Consider the following 21,604-nt stretch of genomic DNA (forward strand, 5'->3'; position numbering starts at 1 on the left):
CTATAAGTGTCAGCATGCTTGGTCTGAGAAAGGAACTTCTGGTTCATAGATGTCCTCTGACCAGCCCCCACATGACACAGCCTTAGGAGGGAGGTAGGGAGAGACCTTTCCATCAGCAGCTTATACACAGGGTGGCTGGGCTTGGTGGGCTTTGGGACAAGGGAGAGATTGATGCTCACACTGTCACCCAGCAAATCCTTATACAAGAGGAGAGATTTGAGCATTGGAAAGGGCGAGGGGGCAGTGAGGGAGAGGTCAGATGTGTAGGATCGAGGGGTGGGTCTGGGATGCTGGGTGAAGTACAGGGTTTGGATTTAGTTCTGTTAGCCAGTGATCTTTGGACCCTGAATGGAGAATGTCAGATCTGGTGTGGGGACCTGAGTATCCAGCCCCCTGGGGAACCACCTGCTTACTGCCTTTACTGTCCTTGAGCCTTCAGCAGGTTCTCTCAAGGCATATCAGGGGGTGCAGTTTCAGAAAAAGTCTGAGGTTGCTGGGAGCCAGAATAATGATCATAAGTGAGCAGCACAGAAATGGAGAAATGGGATAAGTCAGACAAATTCGAGTTTGAATCCTTGCTCCTTGTGGTATTGCCCTGAAATTCTGGGCAAGTGCCACTAGCCTCAGGCCTTGGTTTTCTCATCTGAAAATGGGGCCTGGTTCCATCCACCTCAGGTTGGGTGGGGAGGGGCCTGTGGGGCCAGGTTAATCATAGTGCTTCTCCTCTGTGCATGCAGGCTCTTGCCTGTGTGCAGCCGAGGACAGTGCCGGGAGCTCGGTGACTGCAAGTCAGAGTATAGCAAACACTCCTCTTTACCAGGCCCCAGAATAAACAGAAACCATGGTAACCAGGAGGCATCACATGGGCGGGCAGCCCTGTCCTGCTGTAGATGGCCTCTAGTGATGGCGCAAGCCATGGGGACTCTATTAGCCCTCCTTCCCTGCCTGCCTGAGGTAGGACTGAGTGGTTCTAGCAAAATCAGTCCTCACTTTGGGTTTCTGTTCAATCTCACATTTCATTATTTAATTTTATTTTTTCAGTCTTGTCCCAGAAAGCATGTCCTGAGTGGGATAATTTGGAGCAAACCCCCCTGCTGTCTCCTTCCCTCTGGCATCTCCTGACTGATGCCCTAGAAGAAGTTGCCATGACCCTTCTGGAGGCAGAGAGCTGAAACAGCAAGGCGTCTACCCTAGGAGGGAGGGCAAGGGCCAGTGGGCCAGCAAGGTGGTGACATCTAGCAAGGTGGTGACATTAATGCAGAGAGGCTTACCCTTACCCAGGGTTCACAGCTAGTAAGGGGCAGAGCTGGGATTTGAACCTGGTGTCTTCTTGTTTCAGAACTCATTTCCATATTGCCTTTGGCTGAACTGGGGCCCAGACACTGGTGTGGCCGGGAGGAGTGTGTTTGTCAGCTTGCCACGTGGAGGCAGCTGGCTTGCAATGCCCATCCCACCCCGCAGAGGTCCAGGGTGTTCATAGTGGAGGGGACCGAGGTGGCCTCGGAAACCCCAAAGGTTTCTAGTCCCTGTGTTTCTGTCTGGAAGCCTCCTTGTGCACATCTGGCAGGAGCAGGCTTATACCCTCCCTTCTAGAAGCATGGCTTTGCCTTGGCTGGATATTGAGAGGGGAACTTCCTGGAGACCCTGGCTTCTCCCTCTACATCTGCAGCCATCCATACCTGATAGTCAAAGCCCAGGCTTGGGTGAACCTGTTGTCTATTGTAACCTTGTCTCCTTACCTGTAAAATGACGGATTTGGTGACTCCGTTGACAGCACCATAGTGAGCAGAAGTTTACTTCCAATCCTGCTTATGACACTTATTAGCTGTGTATTTCCAGCAAGTTACTTACCTTCTCCATGCCTTAGTTTCCTTCTCTGTAAAATGGGGATAATAATCGCATCTACCTAACAAGGTTGTCTTGAGAACCAACATATGTAAATGCAGGAACAGTACCCAGGACAGAGTATGTGCTATTATTACTGTTACTTCATGTTGGGAAATTAGTATTGATGTAGCAGGACCTGTTGTGCTTGGCAGGAAGCAGATGTGCAGAAACTGCTTTTGGTTGGGTAGGGGAAGAAGATGGGGTCAGATAGTAGTAGGAAGACCTCTGCTGGGCCCACTGTGGGACCTTGGGACACTACCTAACCTCTCAGAGTCTCATTTTTGGTGGTTGCTTGTTTATTTTTGGTTTTTCAGTAACAAGAACACATAGGAAGATATAGAGGCATATATGATACATTACAAAACTAGAGCCAAGGAAAATATAAAATAGAACAAATTCTATTGAATTTGGAAAATGAAAGCAGATTTGTTGGCCCTGGGGTCTTATGGAAATTGGCCTGTAAATCTGGCTCTGGGCTTCCTGGCAGATGAGTGAAAAGGGAAATAGATTTACTCCATGATTTTTTTGACCAAGAGGAAGAGGCTTAGCAGGTCCTCACGAGAAACAGAGCCTTAACTGGCGTTTGGAGCTGAAAGAAATTCCTCTCACCAGCCCCATGGAAGTTCTCAGACCTCAGTTTCCCCAAATATAAAGCGAGGGGTTGAGACCTTGCTCCCTTGCTGCTCTGGCTGATTGTGGGGATTATTACATGGGTAGAAAGTACCTGGTACATTCCCAGTGAGTAGTGGGTGCTCAGAGGGCACAGCTCTCACCCCTCTGCCCGGTCATAGCTTGCTCCTATCAGTTTCTGGACAAAAGCTGAAGTCTGCACAAAGTCAGGCCAAATATACCTGCCAGTGCCCGGGGTACAGTTGTACTGTTGGAACTCAGTTGAGGGGAGTTCTGTGTGCAAGGGGTGGAAGCTGCTTCCTAACAGGACAGACGCCAAGGCCATTGGGGCACTGTGATGAAATGAGGTTGGAATGTGGTGTTGTGCATAAGCCCCACAAACGAGTACAGGTGGTGCAGTGGGAGGTTGTGTGAGGGCCATTCAAGTGAGACTCCCTCTGTGCAGTCCGACATGAGTTCGAATGCTGACAGGGCTGTGGCAGGGGAGTGGGGGGCATCTACAGAGGATGAAGGGAGGCAGGGCCCAGTGCAGCCTCAGGTATGCAGTGTGGCCCCAGGGTGGCACGTGTTTTGGGGCAGGAGGCATGCAGGACTGGAGCAACCACAATGCCCCGGGGGAAGGGGGGCAGGATCCAGAAGGCATCAGAGGCACAAAGTGGCTTTAATCACTTCCCTTGGGCGAGATTTATTTAACAGCAGCTCAGAGCTTCTCAGCACTTACAGGTGCTGACGGGGGCATCACAATATTGTGAAATTAAGCAGGGAGCCGACTTCATTACGGCTTACCTGGCAAGGAAGCAGCCGCTTTAGTTAGCAGCGATGGTTGGATGTGACGGAGCTAAAATTGAACTTGGCAATTACGCTCCAGAGAGGTTCTCCGTGCTGTAAAAGGAAGTTCCATGGAAATCAACCCTGGTAATCATAGGGTTTACAATTAGTCAGTTACTATTAAGGTTGCCCTGTCAGCATGTACTTCAGGGCAATGCAGGGGAAGAGGACGGAAAAGGTTTTGACTGTCTTGGTTTCCATGTGTTCACCTGCATTGGGGTATTTTTTTTTCTTTTTTTGAAATTGGTTCCAGGACAAAAGTTTGAGAGACCCTGTGTTAATATCACGGTGCAGGGTGGCCATTTGAATGGTGGGTCATTTTAAAGTCCTTTTATTTTATTTGCATGCCCTCATACATCTTTCTCATTTTCTCCAGACTCATGAAGGTGCTTTTCCAAACAGCTTCATGACTCCCCTTGGGATATTGTACATGAAGAGCTCAGCTTTTTGTTGACTCCTTGTTCCAGAGGAATGATGTCATAACATGGAAGTTGTATTTATTTTTGTTTTTTAAGATTTTGTTTATTTGACAGAGAGAGAGCACAAGCAGGGGGAGCAGCAGGCAGAGGGAGAAGCAGGCTCCATGCAGGGCTCGATCCTAGGACCCCAGGATCATGACAAGCCAAAGGCAGAAGCCCAACCAACAGAGCCAGCCAGGCATTCCAACATAGAAGATTTCGAAGCACCTTCATGGAATTATTTTTATTAAGCTGTGACTAGGATATTACAACAACTTCAGAATATTGTGCCCATTTTGCAGATAAAGGCAGTGAGGAGCTGATGTGCGTTTCGCTGCTGTGCAGAGTCAGACAGAAAGAAAGGGCTTGTACCGATTCACTTCTAAGTTGTCCCAGGGTGTGTGCACTGACCGTCTTGAATGGGAAGATGGAAACTCAAGTCAGCAACTTGCTTTGAACCCAGGCCGATTCATCAGTAATACGGGAACTTGTGCTTGGCGATGTGTAAGGATTGAGATAATCCAGGCACAGTAGGAGCTCAGCACAGGTCCCTGTTGCTACTAATAGTGATATTTATCACCCACTCACTTTGTGCCAGGCATGGGACCAGGCCCTTTCTATGAGTGATAGTGGCTTTGCACAAAGACCCCTCAAAGCAGTCTTAAGTAAACACAGGCTCAGAGGGGATAACTTTGTCCAGATCTTCTTAGTTCGTAAGGGGGTAGTGCCAGGATTCAGATTTGGGCAGTCTGGTTCCTGGAGCCTGGCCCTTGTCCTGCCCCTACTCTGGGAACGGTTGAATGTCAAGAACAAGGCAGCCTGGATTAGCGGCCTCTGTGGCTGAGAAGAGAGAAGCATTAAAACAGAAATATCTTTTCCAAAAGGCTTCTGCTCCTTCACATGAAGCTGAGTCATCTCTCCTTGTTTTGAACCATAACCATCGAGCTGCCCCCAAATGCCCCCAAATAAAAAAAATAAATAAAATAAAAAATGCTGAGCTCTGTTAAGGTACAGAGCCTCCCTGGCTCCACCCCAGAAGGAGCTAAGCAGAGGGTCTGTAGAGCTCAGACCCCCTCAACTGGGTACCGTGGCCCAGATGTTTAATGGGGACTCACTCTCAGGGTGAGTCCAGGTTGGGAAGCCATTCTGTAACCACATACCTGGGGGACAGCATGGTCACAACCCCAGAATTCCTCTTTCTAGGTCATGAGTGGCAGAGTCAAGTCCAGAATCTTCTATTCCCAGGCTCAGCTCTCAGATTCCCTTTCCTGCATGTGGTGGAGGCCAGCATTTGATGGAGAATGCAGGGACTTTCTGCATCTGTCCTGTGTCACCCCACCTCTGCCTCTTAACATGCTTCCTCCCTTCAGTATACCCAACACTGCCCCTCCTGCAATCCCCAGCTCAGATGACACCTTTTCTGTGAAGCCCTCCCTTAGCCGATAACCCTGAGGCTCTTAGCCATGAGCACTGTCTCCCTTATGTACTAATTTCTCCCCTTCGTGCCTGAGCTCAGATGTCTTTGGGGGCAAGGACAGTGTCCTGATCACACACTGCCCTTGTGTCTGGAACATGCCCTGCATGGAGTGGGGACTAGCCAAAGGGAACAGTAACTGCTGTTGAGTGAATGAGTTAGTAAATGATAATTGAAGGCTTTTTACCTTCACACTTTCTCTGTAACCATCAGTTATACCTTTTGCTTGTTGGAGTCTCTGGTCTCCAGTTAGAAAGTTCAATATCCAACACTAATATGGGCTTTTTTCATTATCAGTGAATGCAGATCATTTTTCATGGCTGCATAGTATTCCATTGTACAGAGTTGTGATTTATTTAACCAATACCCTATCAATGGATTTTATTCTTTTTTTAAAACAGCAACAGTGTGATATTTAAAGATCTTTTATTTATATATTTGAGAGATAGAGAGAAAGTGACAAGAGGGGCAGAGGGGAGAGAGAGGGACAAGCTGACTCCACACTGAGCATGGAGCCTGACATGGAGCTTGAGATCAGGACTTGAGCCAAAATCAAGAGTCAGATGCTCAAGTAACAGCCACCCAGGTGGCCCTCAGTTGTATTATTCTTATTTCCATTTTCTTATAAATAATGTTACAACAAAGAATAAATATCTGTGTGCAAATGCATGGGGCCTAGGAAGTCCTTTCCCATCTTAAGCCTATAGAAGCATTCATGGATGAGCTTTTATAGTACCCTCCCAGCTTTGTGTGTGTGTTTCCAGCTCTTTGATATATCTGAAATTTCCATCTTTATGTCATAGTACAAAATCTCTCTTTCCCTTTCCTTCACACAAGGATCCATGCACTGGGATCTGGGCCTTGGATCTACAGATTGTGTGTACTTTCTGTTTGTTGAGCATCTGCTGTGTGTCAGGGCCTCTGCTAGGAGCCGAGACCCAGAGATGAGCAAGGCTCTACAGAGTCCTGGTCATCATGGAGCTCACAGCCTAGTGAGGAAAGGTGAGCAATAAACAGAAGTGAAAGCCATCAAAACAAATAAGCAGAAGCCATTGGAGTGATGTGCTAGGAAGAAAGGAACTCAGTGTGGGTGGGTCAGAGGAGCCCTCTCTGGGGAGGAAGGAGATCTCCAAGCAGAATGTGAATGAAGGATGAGAAGTCGATCGTGTGAGGGAGCATCTGGGCGAGCACGATCCAGGCAGAGAGAACAGCATGAGAAAGGTGCAGAGGCATGAACACAGGACTCTTCCTCTCTGGAGCCCTTTCTGATCCCTCCACCCCCTCCTCATGCAGAGGCCTGAGCACTGGTCCTCTTTGTCACCATTTGTTACCTGGGTCCTTCTCCTTATCACTTAGTTTATTATTGGTATAAGTGTTCGGTAGTGGGATACTTCTAGAACTCCTCTCACTGAGTCCTGGATGCCCTCAGCTATGTGAGGCTTCCTCCGCAGCCTTTGGTGTTTCTGAAATGTCCAAAAATTAAAACTGGTTTAACAGCACCTGGCACAGTACATGGCACTTAATAGGTACTGTCATCCCCATTTTACAAATGAAGAAACTGAGGCTCAGGGAAGCTAGCACAGCTAGGATTTAAACCCAGTTCTGTCTTACTCGAGTCCACATACCTCATGGAGCCCTGAATTAACTGCACCTGTGTGAAAACTAAGGCCGTTACAGGGGAATCCATAGTTCCTCAGGCCAGCGCTGTCCCAGGCCTGATCCAGCCTCGGCCCTCGGCCTGCTGGCATCAGAGGAGTGGGAAGGAACTAGGGCGGCTCTTATATTTTTGGTTAATTTTTTATTTTATTTTTTTAAGAATTTATTTATCCATTCATGAGAGACACACACAGAGAGAGAGAGAGAGAGAGAGAGAGGGAGGCAGAGACACAGGCAGAGGGAAAAGCTCCATGCAGGACTCGATCCCGGGTCTCCAGGAGCAGGCTCTGAGCCGAAGGCAGCGCTAAACCGCTGAGCCACCCGGGCTGCCCCATTTTTTTTGTTTTAAATTACAAATGTCAAACAAAACAAAACAAACAAAACAAAACAAAACACACAAATGCCGTGCATGCTTGTGGAAAAGAAAAAAAGAAAAAAAATTAGACAAAAAAGAGAAAAGTAGCAGATGAAAAATACCTCCTTCTCCTACTCTGCAGATGACCGCTGTTCTGTTTGGCATCTCTGACAGGGCATATCACACACACACAGTTACTGTTTTTGTAAAGATGGGATCATGTCTTTGACTTTTTCTTCCAAAGGGTCCCAAGTCAGCACCTGCAGACCTTCCTCATTCCCTCACATTCCATAGAATGGATATATTTTACTCTGTTCAACCTGAGCCTGGTTTTAGACGTTTTGCATGCCCCTCATTCTTGTCTGTAACAAGCAACATCTGTGGGCATGCATTGTGCACACCAGCGCAAGTATGTCTGCAGGACGGACGCTCAGGAGTCTGATTGCCAAATGAGATGGCATGCAACTTTCACATGTTGACAGGTGCTGCTAGGCTGCCTTCCAGAAGCCTTTCCAGCTCAATACCTGCTCCCGAGGCAGTGTGCGTGAGTGGGGAAGGCTGCCTCCCCTTCCGCTCCCTGAGACCTGGTGTGGAGACCGCTGCCAGGAGCTCGGAACACTCAGGCCCAGATTGGGATAGGAGATGGATTTTGATAAAAGAGGTTAAATAACAGGTTTTTCCATTTCACCTTATAGGAATGGGATGGGGGGCGGGGGTGCCGGGCCTCCAGCCAATAGAGGACCAAGACTTGTCAGGAGGGCTTATAAAGCTTGCTATTTCTGGCATTTTTTCTCTTTCTCTGCTGATTATGCAGCAGAATCGCACAGAGGCTGTCGCGGGCGCGTTCTCTCGCTGCCAGGGCTTCTGTGGAATGAGACTCGGGCTCCTTCTACTTGCAAGACGCTGGTGCATTGCAGGTGTGTTTCAGCAGAAGGTAAGCAGCGGGTGCCCGCTGCCTCCTGCGGTGGAGGTGGTCAGGCCGTTGCTGTAGGGTGAAGAGAGACGGTGCCTGGGTGGGGGCAGGCAGGGGCTTGGACTGGTGCTCGTCACCTTATGGAGTGACAATGCTTTGGAGGGTCCAGGAGGCCTGCAGTTGGCAGCTCCTTCTTGAAAAGGAATTTTGAAAGTGGCTGGGATTGGCCCCTGGAGGGGCAGGTCTTGGCACCCTGAGCATCAGAGGTGAGGTGCCCAGCATGCTCAGGAAGCATCTGTTCATCCATCCATCCATCCATCCATCCATCCATCCATCCATCCATCCATCTATATCCATCCATCCATCCATCCATCCATCCATCCAGCACACCTTGCAGTGGGCCTGGCCAGGTGTGAGTGGGGGGGTTGGCCAACTCAGACCAGAAACAAAGGATGAGGATAGCACATGGTATGGTAGGAGCCCAGAAGATATCTAGAGTGAGGAGTGAGAAGGGCTTTTCAAGGCAGGAGGGATAAGGAGTAGCTGGGGCTGTCACTATGAATAAAGTTTGAGCTGCCTTCTTTCATTGAATTTTGGAGTTTGTGGAATCAATAAAACTTTACCCCAAATTTTCAAGTACCACCTTTTCCTTTTGTCCATTAAGGATATTGAAAAATAACCAGTTGGGCTCTCCAATTGCCATTCCATTGTAAAAGCAAGGACAGCAAAAGATGAGGAAGGACATTGTCACAGATTTAAGGGCAAATACATACCCATGTACTAGGTGACAGAGATTTTGAATGCAGAAACCTAACATTGATGGCATTTTCCAGCTGTTGCTGGGGAGATGGTCTTTGTGGAGGGTGTTGGCTGATTTGGGGGTGGGGCTTGTTGCAGGTGACAGGGCTGCACCCAGCTGAGCAGGAGGCCTGACCTCTTCTAGTGCTCTGATTTATCACAGTGCTTGTTGAAAAATTAGCTTTGTGCACATGTGTCCCAGAAACAGAAACCACCCTCTCATGCCTGCTTTCCCTTGCTTGGAATGTCCCAGGCAAACTGAGAGAGACCAAGAAACAGGAGCTTCTGTGCCCCCTACATGATCACCACTTTCTGCATGCTGGGTCAAAGGCAAGAGGCCACAGGCCTTCGGTCTGCTGGGGAATGCTTTGGAGCCAGCCAGGCACTGAGAAGGTAGCCAGGGACTGGCTCCTGTGTGCCAGGGTCTGGGTTAGATTCTGGTTTCAGATCTCACTCTGCCACAAATACAATCTGTGACATAGGGCAAGCTTCTTGAGCCTTGCAAGTCTCAGTGTCCTTATCCATAAAATGGGAACACTGATACCTCCCCTGTATTGTGATGATTGTGTGTGTGCGTGCATACACATACTGTCCAGCACTTTGCCTTATATGTGGTAGGACCTCCACAAATGTTGAGCAAGTGAATGAACAAATGACCCAAACCCTTGGTTCTGCTTTAGAGAACTTCATGGCTAACACACACACTGTGTGTGTGTGTGCACGGATATGCCCGTGCATGTGACCTGGGGACCTCTCCCCCTTGTGCTTATGACCAGAGACTCTTATATTCTGGTTCTCTTCTTAGGGAGCTTGGATTCAGAGCCACATTCTACTTCATAGCCCTGTCTAGTACCAATTTCTCTATGTCTCTGGTTATGTCCATGGTCTCTTGACTGGGAGAGGAATTAATTACAGGGACTTACTGGCTGTCTTGAAACAGAACCGACTCTTATTTTTTATGCTTCCTGAACAGCTTTCTAAATACTAGCATTGTATTGGTGGGGTCTTGGGATAATAGCCGCCCAGTAAACCAGTGCCAGCTGAGAGCCCAGGGTGAAAGAAAGGCTTTGGAAGGGAGGTGGGAATGGTTTTAGAAGGGAGAGTGTGGCTGAAATATCACTACCTCTGAACACTCTCTGGACCTGGGGAACAGGAGCTGAGCCCAGATTTAAGACTTGGCTTTGAGCCCTGGCTCTGCTTTGTGTTTGCTGTGTGGTCTCTGGCAGGTCGCTTTACCTCTCTGAGCCAGTTTCCTTATCTATAAAATGGCAGATTATTGGAATTAAATGGGACTAGATCTATAAAGCACTGTGTTGGTGCTCAGTAAATAAAAATACCCCTCTTGGGGAAGGACCGTGGAAGCCTTTGACTGGAGCCCAGTGTATCTGCTGGCACATAGAGTTTGAAACACAGCAGATGCCTGATGAATATTTATGGAGAGGATGAAGGTGCCCAGGGAGTGGGAAGTCAGAGTTATATGTTTATATCCTCCTGTGTAATCACTTTGCGATCATTGATAAGTTCTTTGCCTTCTTTTGGTCTCTGATTCCCTTAGAAAAATAGTTCAGGCTGGTCCTACCAACTCCTACTGTTCTATTCCATGTTGGAAATTGGAGCCGTATGTGGAACTTCCAGTGAAGGATGAGCTTCATGTTTGAAATTAATTTCCTTTCTGTGATTAGTGGCACCCGTGAGGACTCTCTCCCTCCTGCTGCCTCCTGCATTCTCAAGCCAGTAATTAATGAAATTGGGAGCAGAGGCAGGGATGCAAGGTTTCCTGAGGAGGCATCTCGGGCATAGCTGGGCCTCCCTCTGTGGCACCTGCTGTGATTGCAGGAGGCCCAAGGGCTGTCCAGGAGTCTCTGTCTCGGTCCAGCCACGAGGCCTGGCAAGTGTTCACATGTGTGGATCACAGCTGAAGCCCTGAAATATCATAGATGGGAAGTAATTTCTCCAGCTTCCCCCAGCCCTGGGATGGGGTGGCGGGGGTGGGGGTGGGGACCTCCTGCTTTTGAGTATCTGTCAAAATGGGCATTGATACAGGAATCAGGTGGGCCTGGATTTGCAGGCTTCCCTCTCTTGATTTTTGGCTGAGACATTAGGCAATGTACTCACCTTCTCTGGGTCTACCTTGCTGTGTGAAACAATTGAGGCCATGGGAACAGCAGCCTTTTATGAATGGGGCAGTGGTATAGAAAAGCCACTTTGGTTTGCACATCTTTGCCCCAGAAGCTTCATCTCAAGGAGACAGTGGCTCTAAATGGTCCTTGTCTTGACTCATCCGCCCCCACCCCGAGACACACCCTCCCTAGTCATGCCCATCTTGGTAAACACAGTGACTATCCACTCCTTGGCTTATATCATCCCTGGCTCTTCTCTCTGCCTCACTCCCTGACGGTTGCACCTGCAGGGTACAACCCCACCTCCCCACTTCACTAGTACCTGGGTGATCGCCTGGGTGATACAGGAGCCTCTGCTCAGGCCTCCTTGTCTCCACCTTCCTTGTAGAGTTTGCTCTCCACACACAGCTGGCAAGTTCTCTGTGAGCCACTCCCCTGCTGAAAGCCTTTTGTTGGATGGTTGCTTGTAGCCTGTTGGATCTGTTCTGATACCCTTAATGTGGCCACTTGGGGGGCTGGGGCACCTGTCTGATCTCATTTTTTGCATTCAGCAAGCTAGCTTCTGCCTCCTTCCTCCCAGGCGGAATCATCACGGCTGAGCAGCTTCCTGAAGCCCCCTCCCCCACTAACCACGCTGTGGTGCTTCTGGATTTTATACATGCAGACCTTTTTGTCCAGAATGTTTCCTTTCCCCCTTGAACTCCTGCTCATTCTTGCAGACAGAGTTGTGACATCACTGCTTTCCAGAAGCCTGCTCTGATCCTGCACTCCTCCCACCCCCAACAGTGTGGGCCAGGGACCCTTCCCTGTACCCAGCCCATCAGTGCTGTGATGCTCTGCGGGACTGATGCAGGGTCTGATGCACCTTTATCCTCATGCTCTCTGGAAGGACATATAGCACAGAGTAGCTGCTTGAAAAACAGTAATTTACGTGCAGATGCAAATAACTCCTTGCAAATTTAAGGGCCTTCAGACAGACTGGATTAGAATCCTCAGCCTGTGGTTTGGTTTGGCTGTGTTACCCTGGATAAACCATCTAACCTCTCTGATCTTTGAGGGTCACGAGGACGGACAAGAGGACACATAAAACCCATCTCCCCTTCTTTCACACCTGCTGGACAGTAAATGTCCCCAAAGACACTTGGAACATTTCAGTGGCTCCTCTACTTTACTCTGAGCAGAGCAAACCCAAAGAGGGGCCAGACCCAGCGGCCCCCAGTACTGCGCACAGAACCTCAAACGGAAGCAAAAATAGCACCCATTGGGGCAACCTGAGTTGCAGAAGCCACAGGAAGAAGCCGCAGGCCGAGCGGATGTCAGCTGCTCTGAGGCCCCACTGAGGCTCCTCGGATGTGTTGAGCTGTTGCAGCCCTCACGCCTGCCCTTACTGGCTCCTCTGACCACAACTATCAGATAAGGCTGTGGAAAAAGTGCTGGCTTCCTCTCTCTGGGGAAGAGTAATCTCAGTGCCATCTGTGGGGGATACTCCATCCTCTGTTGCTTCTCTGGTTTCTCTTCCACCCCCCTACCTCCTTGCTCGCTCTGCCCACCCTACTGGTCTTCACCCTCCTAGCCCCACCTTAGGGCCTTTACACGGGAAGTTTCTCCACCTTCCCCCCCTTCCCCATACTTGCCTGGCTTAGTCTCTTCCCCTAATAAACTAATTAATTTATTAGGTAATTAATAAATATCCTTTCAGGAAATGAATGCATGCATGAGGGGATAAGAACCAGTCCAGCAATTAGAAGAGGGTCAGGCTGGATGTGTTTGGATTCTTGTTTTACATGCGCACACACATGCATGAACACACACGTGTGCTCACACAGGGGTCCTCAGCCACTTTTTTGAGGCTCTCAGTGTTCAAAACAGGACTGGCCCAGGGTAGGTGCTCATCAAATGTTTGTAGAAAGGAAGGGGAGATGAAGCAGGACCAGTGGGACTAGTGCTAGCAGGACTAGCAAGACTAGTGTTCTGGGGAAAGGGCCTTGGCACATTCTGGGAGTGGTTCAGCTGGCAGGAGAGGAGAGGTCCAGTGGGAGATGACGAGGGATGGGGCTGGACAGAGTGGCAGGAATCAGGTCATACAGGACCAGGGAACCAAGAGAAAGAGGTTAGGAGCCTTTGAAGGATTTTAATCGGGATGATTTAGGACTGGCTTCTCCTGCTTTGTGATTAGGTGGGAAAATCTAGTCTTTGTTCTAAGTCAGCCATATGCCATTCACCCTTGCTTGTCCTTTTTATAAGGCTTCTCATGAACCCATTATGTAGATGAGAAAATTGAAAGTCATGGACAGGAGTCCCACAGAATCCATCCTCCATGTGAAAGCCTGAGTCATCTTCTAAAATGTAAATCAGAACCTGTTACTCCTTTGCAAGAACTTGCCAACAGCTTCCCATCTGGGATAAAATCCGTATGTCTACTATGGTCCCAGGGTTTCACATGCTTGGGCCCCTGCCGACCACTCTGGTCTCAACCTTGTCCCTACTCTGTGTTCTAGCCACATTATTTCTCTCCCATGTGGCAGTTTTCTGCTTGCTGACCCCAGGGACTTTGCGCTTGGTAATCCCTCTGCCCATAGGGCTTTCTTTGTGGCAGGCTCCTTCTCCCCCGCAGGGCTCCCCCAATTTAACTATCACCTCTAGAGAGAGATCTTTTCGAGTCCTTCCTCTCCACCTTTTATCTCTGTAGTTCCCTTGTGTACTTCACAGCGTTTATCACAACTGTAGCCATGTTTGTGTGTTTGCATGTTTGGTGCCTGCCTCCCCCAGTGGGCTCTGAGGTCTCTGGGCCTGGGACTGTGTCTGCAGAGGATGCGGAGAGCTCTGGGCCTCTGTGGCCTTGGATGGCTGCATGTTCCTGGGCCTGTGTGAGGAGACAAACACCAGCCTCCCTTGCCCTGAGGAAGAGCATCATGATTCCTGCCCCACCTGGTCTTGACCCCACTCCCAGTGCCACCCACATTCCCCATAATGCTAAATGCTCTGTCTGGCATTTCAGCTGCCTAGAGAATCTGAATACACGTGGAGAGATGTCAGGGTTGGGCTTAAGTCCCAGCTCAGCCACCTAATAGCTGTGAGACCCAGAACAGTTTCCTTTACCTTTCTCACTTTGCTCCTCTGTAAAATGGGCACACAGAGGGATGGTCTCTCAGCAGGGGCCTACCATCTTGTGCTCAGTGCTTGATTCAGCTCTAAACTCCCTTATCTGAAATCCAAAAAGCTCGTCACCAAATGTCGGTTTGTGAATATGCCACAAACTCATTTGGCCACAGAACCTGATCTGAACTGACACGAAGCTCTTCGTAATTTTTACTTAACCCACTTGTGTGAATATTCATAGGATTCAATGAAGAAATATGAATATGTTTTACTGCAGGGGTTGCTCTGGACCCCCTACCAAAGGCACAATGTAATTTGTGGGATTCTCACACAGAGATCCAAACAGATTCTGAATTCTGAAATCTCATGAGTTCTGGCTAAGAGGATTGCCCCTGTGTATGTGAGCTGGCACTAAAGCCCTCTTGGGGCATGGGAGGGTTGGGGGGGGGCCTCTGACAGCTCTCACAGAGCCAGAAACCTCTTGTTTCCTCTCGGTTTCTTGGCAGCCAGTGTCTCTGGCTGCCTGGGGTTAGGTTGGGTTTTGTTTGCTCGGGGCAGAGGTTATGGTTTGGGCAGGGTGAACTCAGGTGCTCAAGCATTTCTGGTTTGAATTTAAAAGGGGAAATTTTTTTCTTATGAATCATCAGAAAAAGAAATCAGAAGGAAGTGTGTGACCAAGGAGAGGAAATTAGGGTTTGTGAACTGGGTGAGTCACCCCCTTTCTGACTCCTGGGTGATCCCTTGCTCTTGGCAGTTTTCATTCATCTCTGAGACTCTTGGTTCTGTATGGAAAACACACTGGGATTTTATTCTGGCTCGAGCCCCGCTTCCCTTTCTAGCCATCAACATAAAATGTCTCTTTTTGAATCACTGCCACATTGGCTTACTTATTATTACCTTATCAAATGTTTCTTCTCTCCCCAGGCTCTGCTCAGAGTCCTGCTTCCTGGTCCCCCCTGCCAATCATCACAGTGGCATCTGCCTGGCTTCCTGGACAGGCTTCATACTTACCTTTTCCAACCCATTCCCTGTCCCGAAGCCAGAGGCCAGCTTCTAAAATGCAGCTCGCACTCTGGGCTTCAGCTCCCTCGTATAGCCCTGGAAACCCATCACATGATAAGGTCCTGTTTGCCTTGCATTCCAGCTCTGGCTACCTCCCTGCTCAGTGAATGCGCCCCGTCTCCAGCACCCCCAGTCTTGGAGAGTGCTGTTCTTATGCTCTCTCCCTTCCATCTGGTGCCTTCTCTCATCCTTGGCCTATTATGCTCATCCTGCTGGTAGGTCTATTTAGAAGCCTTCTCCTCTGTGAAGTCTTTTTACAGTGGCCCTTCTGTAGGCTCCCACGAACTCTGGCTCCCAGTACGCTCATCACCCATGTTATAATTCCTGGTCCTGCCCCCCTCACTACACCACAAGCTCAGGAGGATGAAGACCATGTCCCACCCATTGCTGGCACCATTGCCAGCACTCAGAACAGAAGACCATTTTAAGCAAGACGGGGTGCACTTGCGACAGGATGGGCAGTGTGGTGAGGGGGTGACTCCTGAGGCAGGAGACAAGGTCTTGGGTTTTCCATCTACTCTGCTTCAAGCTGGCTGGCTGCCTTGGGAGTGGCTGCCATATTGCTTTCCAGTAGGCTGGAAACGGTTTTCCTTGTCAGCAGTGGCGTGAAATACCCCTTTCCTTACAGTAGGTGTGGTTCACGTGCATTCCTCCCGTCATCAACTCAAGTGTACATTTTGCCTGTATATTTGTTTCTTGGTAGATTGCCTCTTGCGTGACTTTCCTGTTTGTGTCCTGTGTCCTTTTGTCTATCGGTATCTTGCTGTCTCTTTAATTTGACTGAAATGTTTCTACACCGTATATATTAACTGTCTCATAGTTGGTGCTGATATTTTCTTAGTCTGATGTCCTTTTCATTTTGGTTTTATTATGCTTCCTTCTACAGAAGATATTAATGCATATATATTTGAATCTGTCAATCTCCCTTCCTCTGTGATTGCTTCAAGGGCTGAGGAAGTTATCCTGCTGCCATAGATCTGATAAACATTCTGTTCTGTTTTTCTGATATTTCCCTATAACATGATTTTTTATACTTAACTCTTTAATCTGTTTAGAGTACATTTTGGTGGGTGGCTTGCAGTGAGTATCTAGTTAAGTGTTCCTAAATAGGAACAGGATAACCCTATTATCCCCATTCTGGTTTTAAATAATTGTACTTTTGTCTCTTTGTTTCAAAAAGGAGAGACAGAATAGTTGTTATCAGGGTGAACCTTGGCAGAGCTAAGATTTTGGCTTTGCCACTTTCTAGCTGTGTGACCTTTGAACAGTTGCTTGAATTGTACCATTAATTTTCTCCTGTGTAAAGTAGGATCATATCTCCGTCAAAAGCTTGAGGGAAATACCGTGTAAATCATGTGACATGGTACCTGGCATATAGTGAATGCCCTCCTTCACCGTATGTTTTCATGCAGAGTTGGCTCTAATTCTGCACTTTCTCTGCACTGATTTAAAGTTCTCCCTTGAGGGACGCCTGGGTGGTTCAGTAGTTGAGTGTCTGCCTTTGACTCAGGTCATGATCCCAGGGTCCTGGGATCGAGTCTCACATCGGGCTCCCCGCAAGGAGCCTGCTTCTCCCTCTGCCTATGTCTCTGCCTCTCTCTGTGTCTCTCATGAATAAATAAATAAGTTCTTTTTACTTTTTAAATTTTTTAATAAGTTCTTTTTAAAAAATAAAAAATTAAGTTCTCCCTTGACATCACTATCATACTCCTTTGGTTGCTGTCTTCACAGAAAGTTTTAGTCTCTGGCCAAACTAGGCACCCCTCCATTAGTTACTCTTCTTTTAGGAATATTGCTGCAAACCCTCCCTGTTTTGTTCGATGAATGTTGATTCCTCGTGCCCACTCAGCACAGCCCCATAAATGCACTGATTCATACATGCGCCCCGACCACTCATGCACACACACCCTGGGGTTTTTAACCCTCCCAGCTGCCTGGCCTTTGCTCACTCTAGTCCTTCTACCTAACAGGTGTGCATCAGTTGCTCTCAGTTGGCTTATTTCTACCTCATTGCCTTGTCACCCCTGGTGTCATCGGTGCTGGCACCTGGATTCCCTCTGGATCCCAAGGTTCCCTGGGGATCGTTTGTGTGTCCAGTCCTCAGGGTCTGGCACATGGCTGGGTACATTGTAGATACTTGGGTCAGGGATTGGGGAGGGCAGGATGCTCCCTGTGACCTTCAGCTTTGATGGCAAGCAGGCTAAGTCTGGCTTCTTTTTGAGGCACAGGCTCAGGGGACCCAATGGTGGTCGTCACCCCCAGCATGCTGTTGTTAGCAGCTATGGGTCATCTACCAGCCCAGGCCTCAGTTTCCTCCGTGGGATAATGATAGGGTCTTTGAGGTCCCTGACTTATCTTAACCTGGGTGGCTCTAAAATGAAGATGAAGTAGAAGAACTCACTGGCCTGTGCTGTGCCTCAGTGCAGGCTGCTCTCTCTCTCTCTCTCTGATTTCTGGGGAGCTAAGGTCTGTTGGGACAGAGGTTCCTCTTTGCCTTCCTGGCCCCTGTGCCTGCGGGGTCCTCAGGGATAGCCCAGACTTGGGGCATAGGGGTTGATTGTCAAGAGCAGAAGGGTGAGGATGGGTAGAAATCCAGCCTTCCTAGCGCAGCAGCTTGGTGTGCCCTCACGCTGCGACGCTCCCAGCCTGCCCATCCCATTCCTGTTTTATGAGGAGGAGCCCGAGGATCTGACCGGCCCTGTCCTTGTCTTGGCCAAGGGCCACACTGGGCATGAGCGAGTCCCGGTCTGCGGGCTTCCAGGGCTGCGCCGAGCCAGGTTTCTCTCTGCTTCCCAGTCCAAAGGCTGGTTTTAAGACAGCACTTGAAAATATAGCAGCAGTGTTTACAAATATCATTTCCTGTGTTATCTGGTACTGACAGAAGGAAGTGAATTTGGTACTTCGTCTGTGTTAGGTTTTGGGGTTAGATGCCTAAATGCCAGGTTCAGGTGACCTAGAAAATCTTTCTAGGTCAAATTACTATTTCAAACGATTTTTTTCTCACCCCCCCCCCACTTTCTTTTTAACCGTCCCACGATTGAACGCTGTCGTTGACATATTTCCCTTCCAACAATGCAAGCCCTTTGTGGCATGATTGAGGGCTTGTTTTGTAGCGCTGGGAGAAAATATCTCCCAAATCATCTGCTGCTCATTGTCTCAGGCACTCGCTCACCCCGCCCCCCGCCCCGTGCCACAGTCTCACCCGACGCACGCTCATGTGGCCTTTGGTTAATTGTCTTTGGCAAGGATCGGTTTTGGGACTCATTCCCAACCGCGGAGGATAGATAATTGTCAAGCACGAATCCTGGCAGTACTGGCGCCCTGAGGCTCTGGATGGCCGACCACAGCGGCTGGGATTGGACAGCTCCGTGCCTTCGCGGGGTAGCAGGGCCAAGCCAGACTCGGAGAAGCCTGGGCGTCAGAGCCGCGACCCCCTAGGGGCACTTCCTGGGTGTTTGAGTCCTGACTCTGCCCCCTACCAGCTATGTGGCCTTGGGCAAGCTGCTTAACCTGACTTAACCTCAGTTTCCTCATCTGTAAAATGGGAGCCTGAGTAGTAGTGACTTACCTCGGGGTTGTTGAGAAGATGATACGAGCTAAACTTTACAATTAAAGGAGTCCCTGGCTTGTGCAAGCACTGCGTAAATGTTGCACAAATCAGCTAAAATGAATAAATGATGATAGTGGTAGTGGATGCTCTCGTGAGTCACCCAGAGCCCTCCTCAACGGATACACTCATTCTGGCAGCTATTGAGAACGTTAGCTGCCGTTGCCCTCTCTGGGGGTTGCCTTTGGTGGAGGAAGGTGGCCTTTCCCGAGGTTATCACCCACCCCCGGGGCAGCCCAGGTCCAGTGGGTCCAGCCTGGGTCCACTTGAGAATGCGGTGGCTCCTTGCCTCAGTCTGGGACATCGCTCCAGAGCTGTCCTGTGGACAGGCTGCTGCCTCTGATGTGACAGCATCACAGCTCAACTTGTCCCTCTGCCCCTCCTGCCTCCCGCCTTTCCTGTGGTGCCCCCCAGCGAACCTCCAACCTTCATTCTCAGAGCCTGTTCCCAGGACCCTGCCCTAAACCCTAAACCCACAGGTAGCCACCAGGGGCTGAATGGATCTTGACATCCATTTTAAAACACGTTTATTTCACTTGCTTGCATTTCCAGAAGCTTTTTGAGGAGCAGCCTTGGGGTTTCTGCACCATCCCTGTCCCCCCATCTCTGGGTGTGTACCATTTGTGCACCACAGATGTTGGCAAACTTCCCCTGCTCTGTAGGGTCCTGGCAGAACATTTGCGGGGGGAGAGGTTGGTGATTTCAGGACCCTCCTCTGGTAGGAAGAGGAAGGTATAGTTTTGAGACAGACCATAAAACTTAAAACTGACCAACCAGGGCCACCTAGGTGGCCCAGTCAGTTAAGAGTCAGAAACCAGTCTGACTCTTGGTTTCACTCAGGTTTTGATCTCAGGGTTGTGGGATTGAGCTCCCCATCAGGCTCCAGTCTCACCAGAGTCTGCTTGAGTGTCTCTCTCACTCTCCCTTTTCCCCTCCCCCTGCTTTTTCTCTCTTTTTAAATAAATAAATAAATAAATAAATAAATAATCTTTAAAAAACAAACAAACAAACACCTGACCAAATGACTAAAGGACCCAGAGAGCCTCACTCATTCAAACCCCTTCATGTACAAAAGAGGAAAGTGAGACCCAGGGAGGGGAAGGTGTTGTTGAAGGCCACACAGTACACAGAGGCCTCCCCCCACTCCCAGAGGAGATGGTGCTTTGGGGAAATAGTAGGACAGGCTGGTCTTAGTAGTCAGACATGCAGCAGTTGGGTATGATGTTATGGTCCAATAAATGCTTTCATGGTACTCCCAAGCAGAGGGGCAGCTAGTCCTATTGGGGGCTTCCTGGAGGAGGCAGCATGGAGTGAGTGGGAAGTAACTGCAAAGAGAGGGAAGAAAAAAAGAAATTAAAAACAAAAAGAGAGGGAAGAGACGGAGGTGCAGGAGGGGGGAGTGCAGAGCTGCTGAGACCTGGATGGGTGTTTGAGACCTCTTGGAAAGGCAGAGCAGGGGAGGAGCCCAAGTGAGGGACGGGAGGCCACCAAGATAGTTGGGTTGGCTGGGGACAGGTTCACAAATGCTTTCCAAGACTTTTCCCCAGTGGGCAGAATGTGGCTCTAGGGACAGGGTCCTGGGCAGAACCAGACAAGTGCCTCATCTTTCCTGACCCACTCTGGCCCCTCCTTGCCAGTTCAGGTCTCTGTGCAGGAAATAGTTGTGGAGTAAATGAGTGAACGGATGAGAGAAGGGAACACTGCTGGAGAAAGCCGACTCCACTGCAGTTTGGGGGGTGGGTAGGAGGAGGGACAAGCAGGAGGCTTTAAAGACACCAGCTCCTGGTGGGGGAGGACTTATGCTCTGAGCTGAGAATGTAGGTCCCTATCCTCCCTCCTCCCACCCTGGTGAGGCCCATTGGTGCCAGCTGAGATGACACTGTGGGTACAGTAGGGGTGCAGGTGGGACCAGCTGAGAGCACTCACGCTGACATCTCCTGCCGCAGGAGCCCGGCGGAAGGCCACCAGAGTCCGATCCAGACCTGCGGGGGTCCTTGCCCTGCTCTTGGACAGCCTCGTTGGACCACACCCTGACCCACTTCCCAGCCTGCTCCCTCCAGCCGCAGGCAGCGTCTGCAGCCCCTTTGGAAACATTCCCCCTCACAGCGGCCAAATGAAAATGTTTGTTGAAAACAACATGTGCATAATTAAAGCTTAATGAGCGCTTGTCTGTTTGGAATGTGCAATTAGATTTATAATCGGGGATGGGAGCGAGCTCCAAATGGCTTTAAATGGAGCTGAGAGAGAGGATAATTTTTGCCATAAATCTGTGGTAGTGCGGACGGTATGTAAGCTGCCACGGGACTGCCAGGCCATGCTGTGCGCACTGGGCTACCCTGCCCGTCAGCCTCTCTTGGCCGCTGCAGCTGGCTAATGGCCTGTGTGGGATTCACCAGGGGTCTTTGAGGTGGTTCTGCTCTGGGCTGGAGTGGGAGCTCTGGGCTGGAGTGTGTGTCTTCCTTTCTGTACTCCCTGAGCTCTGTAATCAGAGCTCACTGCGGGGAGATGAGGGTTGGTGCTGAGTCCAGCTGCCCTGGTCCATGGGGGCCTGGCCGGTAAGGAACCAACCGTATCCTCACCATGTCACCCCTGGGTTGGGAAATGCCTCCACATTTTGTTCTCTGTTCATCCCAATACCTAGAACTCAAGTAACATTCATTGAATGAGTGGTGAGCCTCCTTACCAGCCTCTTGCCTTAAACAAGTCACTCCCCCTCT

General features: G+C 49.5%; 1 protein-coding gene across 5 annotated transcripts in view; it reads left to right on the forward strand.

Annotated features, from left to right (window-relative positions):
- Nucleotides 1-21,604, forward strand: part of TOX2 (TOX high mobility group box family member 2) — a 139,253-nt gene that overhangs the window by 20,327 nt on the left and 97,322 nt on the right. The window contains exon 1 of one of the 5 annotated variants that reach the window (XM_025470133.3): nt 8,082-8,222. The exons of 3 other annotated variants lie outside the window; for them this stretch is intronic. In XM_025470133.3, coding sequence (XP_025325918.3) covers nt 8,097-8,222 — 126 coding nt within the window. In that variant the 5' untranslated portion in view covers nt 8,082-8,096. Of the gene's footprint in view, nt 1-8,081; nt 8,223-21,604 lie in introns of those variants that run through there. One more of the 5 variants, XM_049100675.1, reaches the window with a different exon arrangement.

Source organism: Canis lupus, chromosome 24 (genome assembly GCF_003254725.2).
Source record: "Canis lupus dingo isolate Sandy chromosome 24, ASM325472v2, whole genome shotgun sequence".
Taxonomy (NCBI): domain Eukaryota; kingdom Metazoa; phylum Chordata; class Mammalia; order Carnivora; family Canidae; genus Canis; species Canis lupus.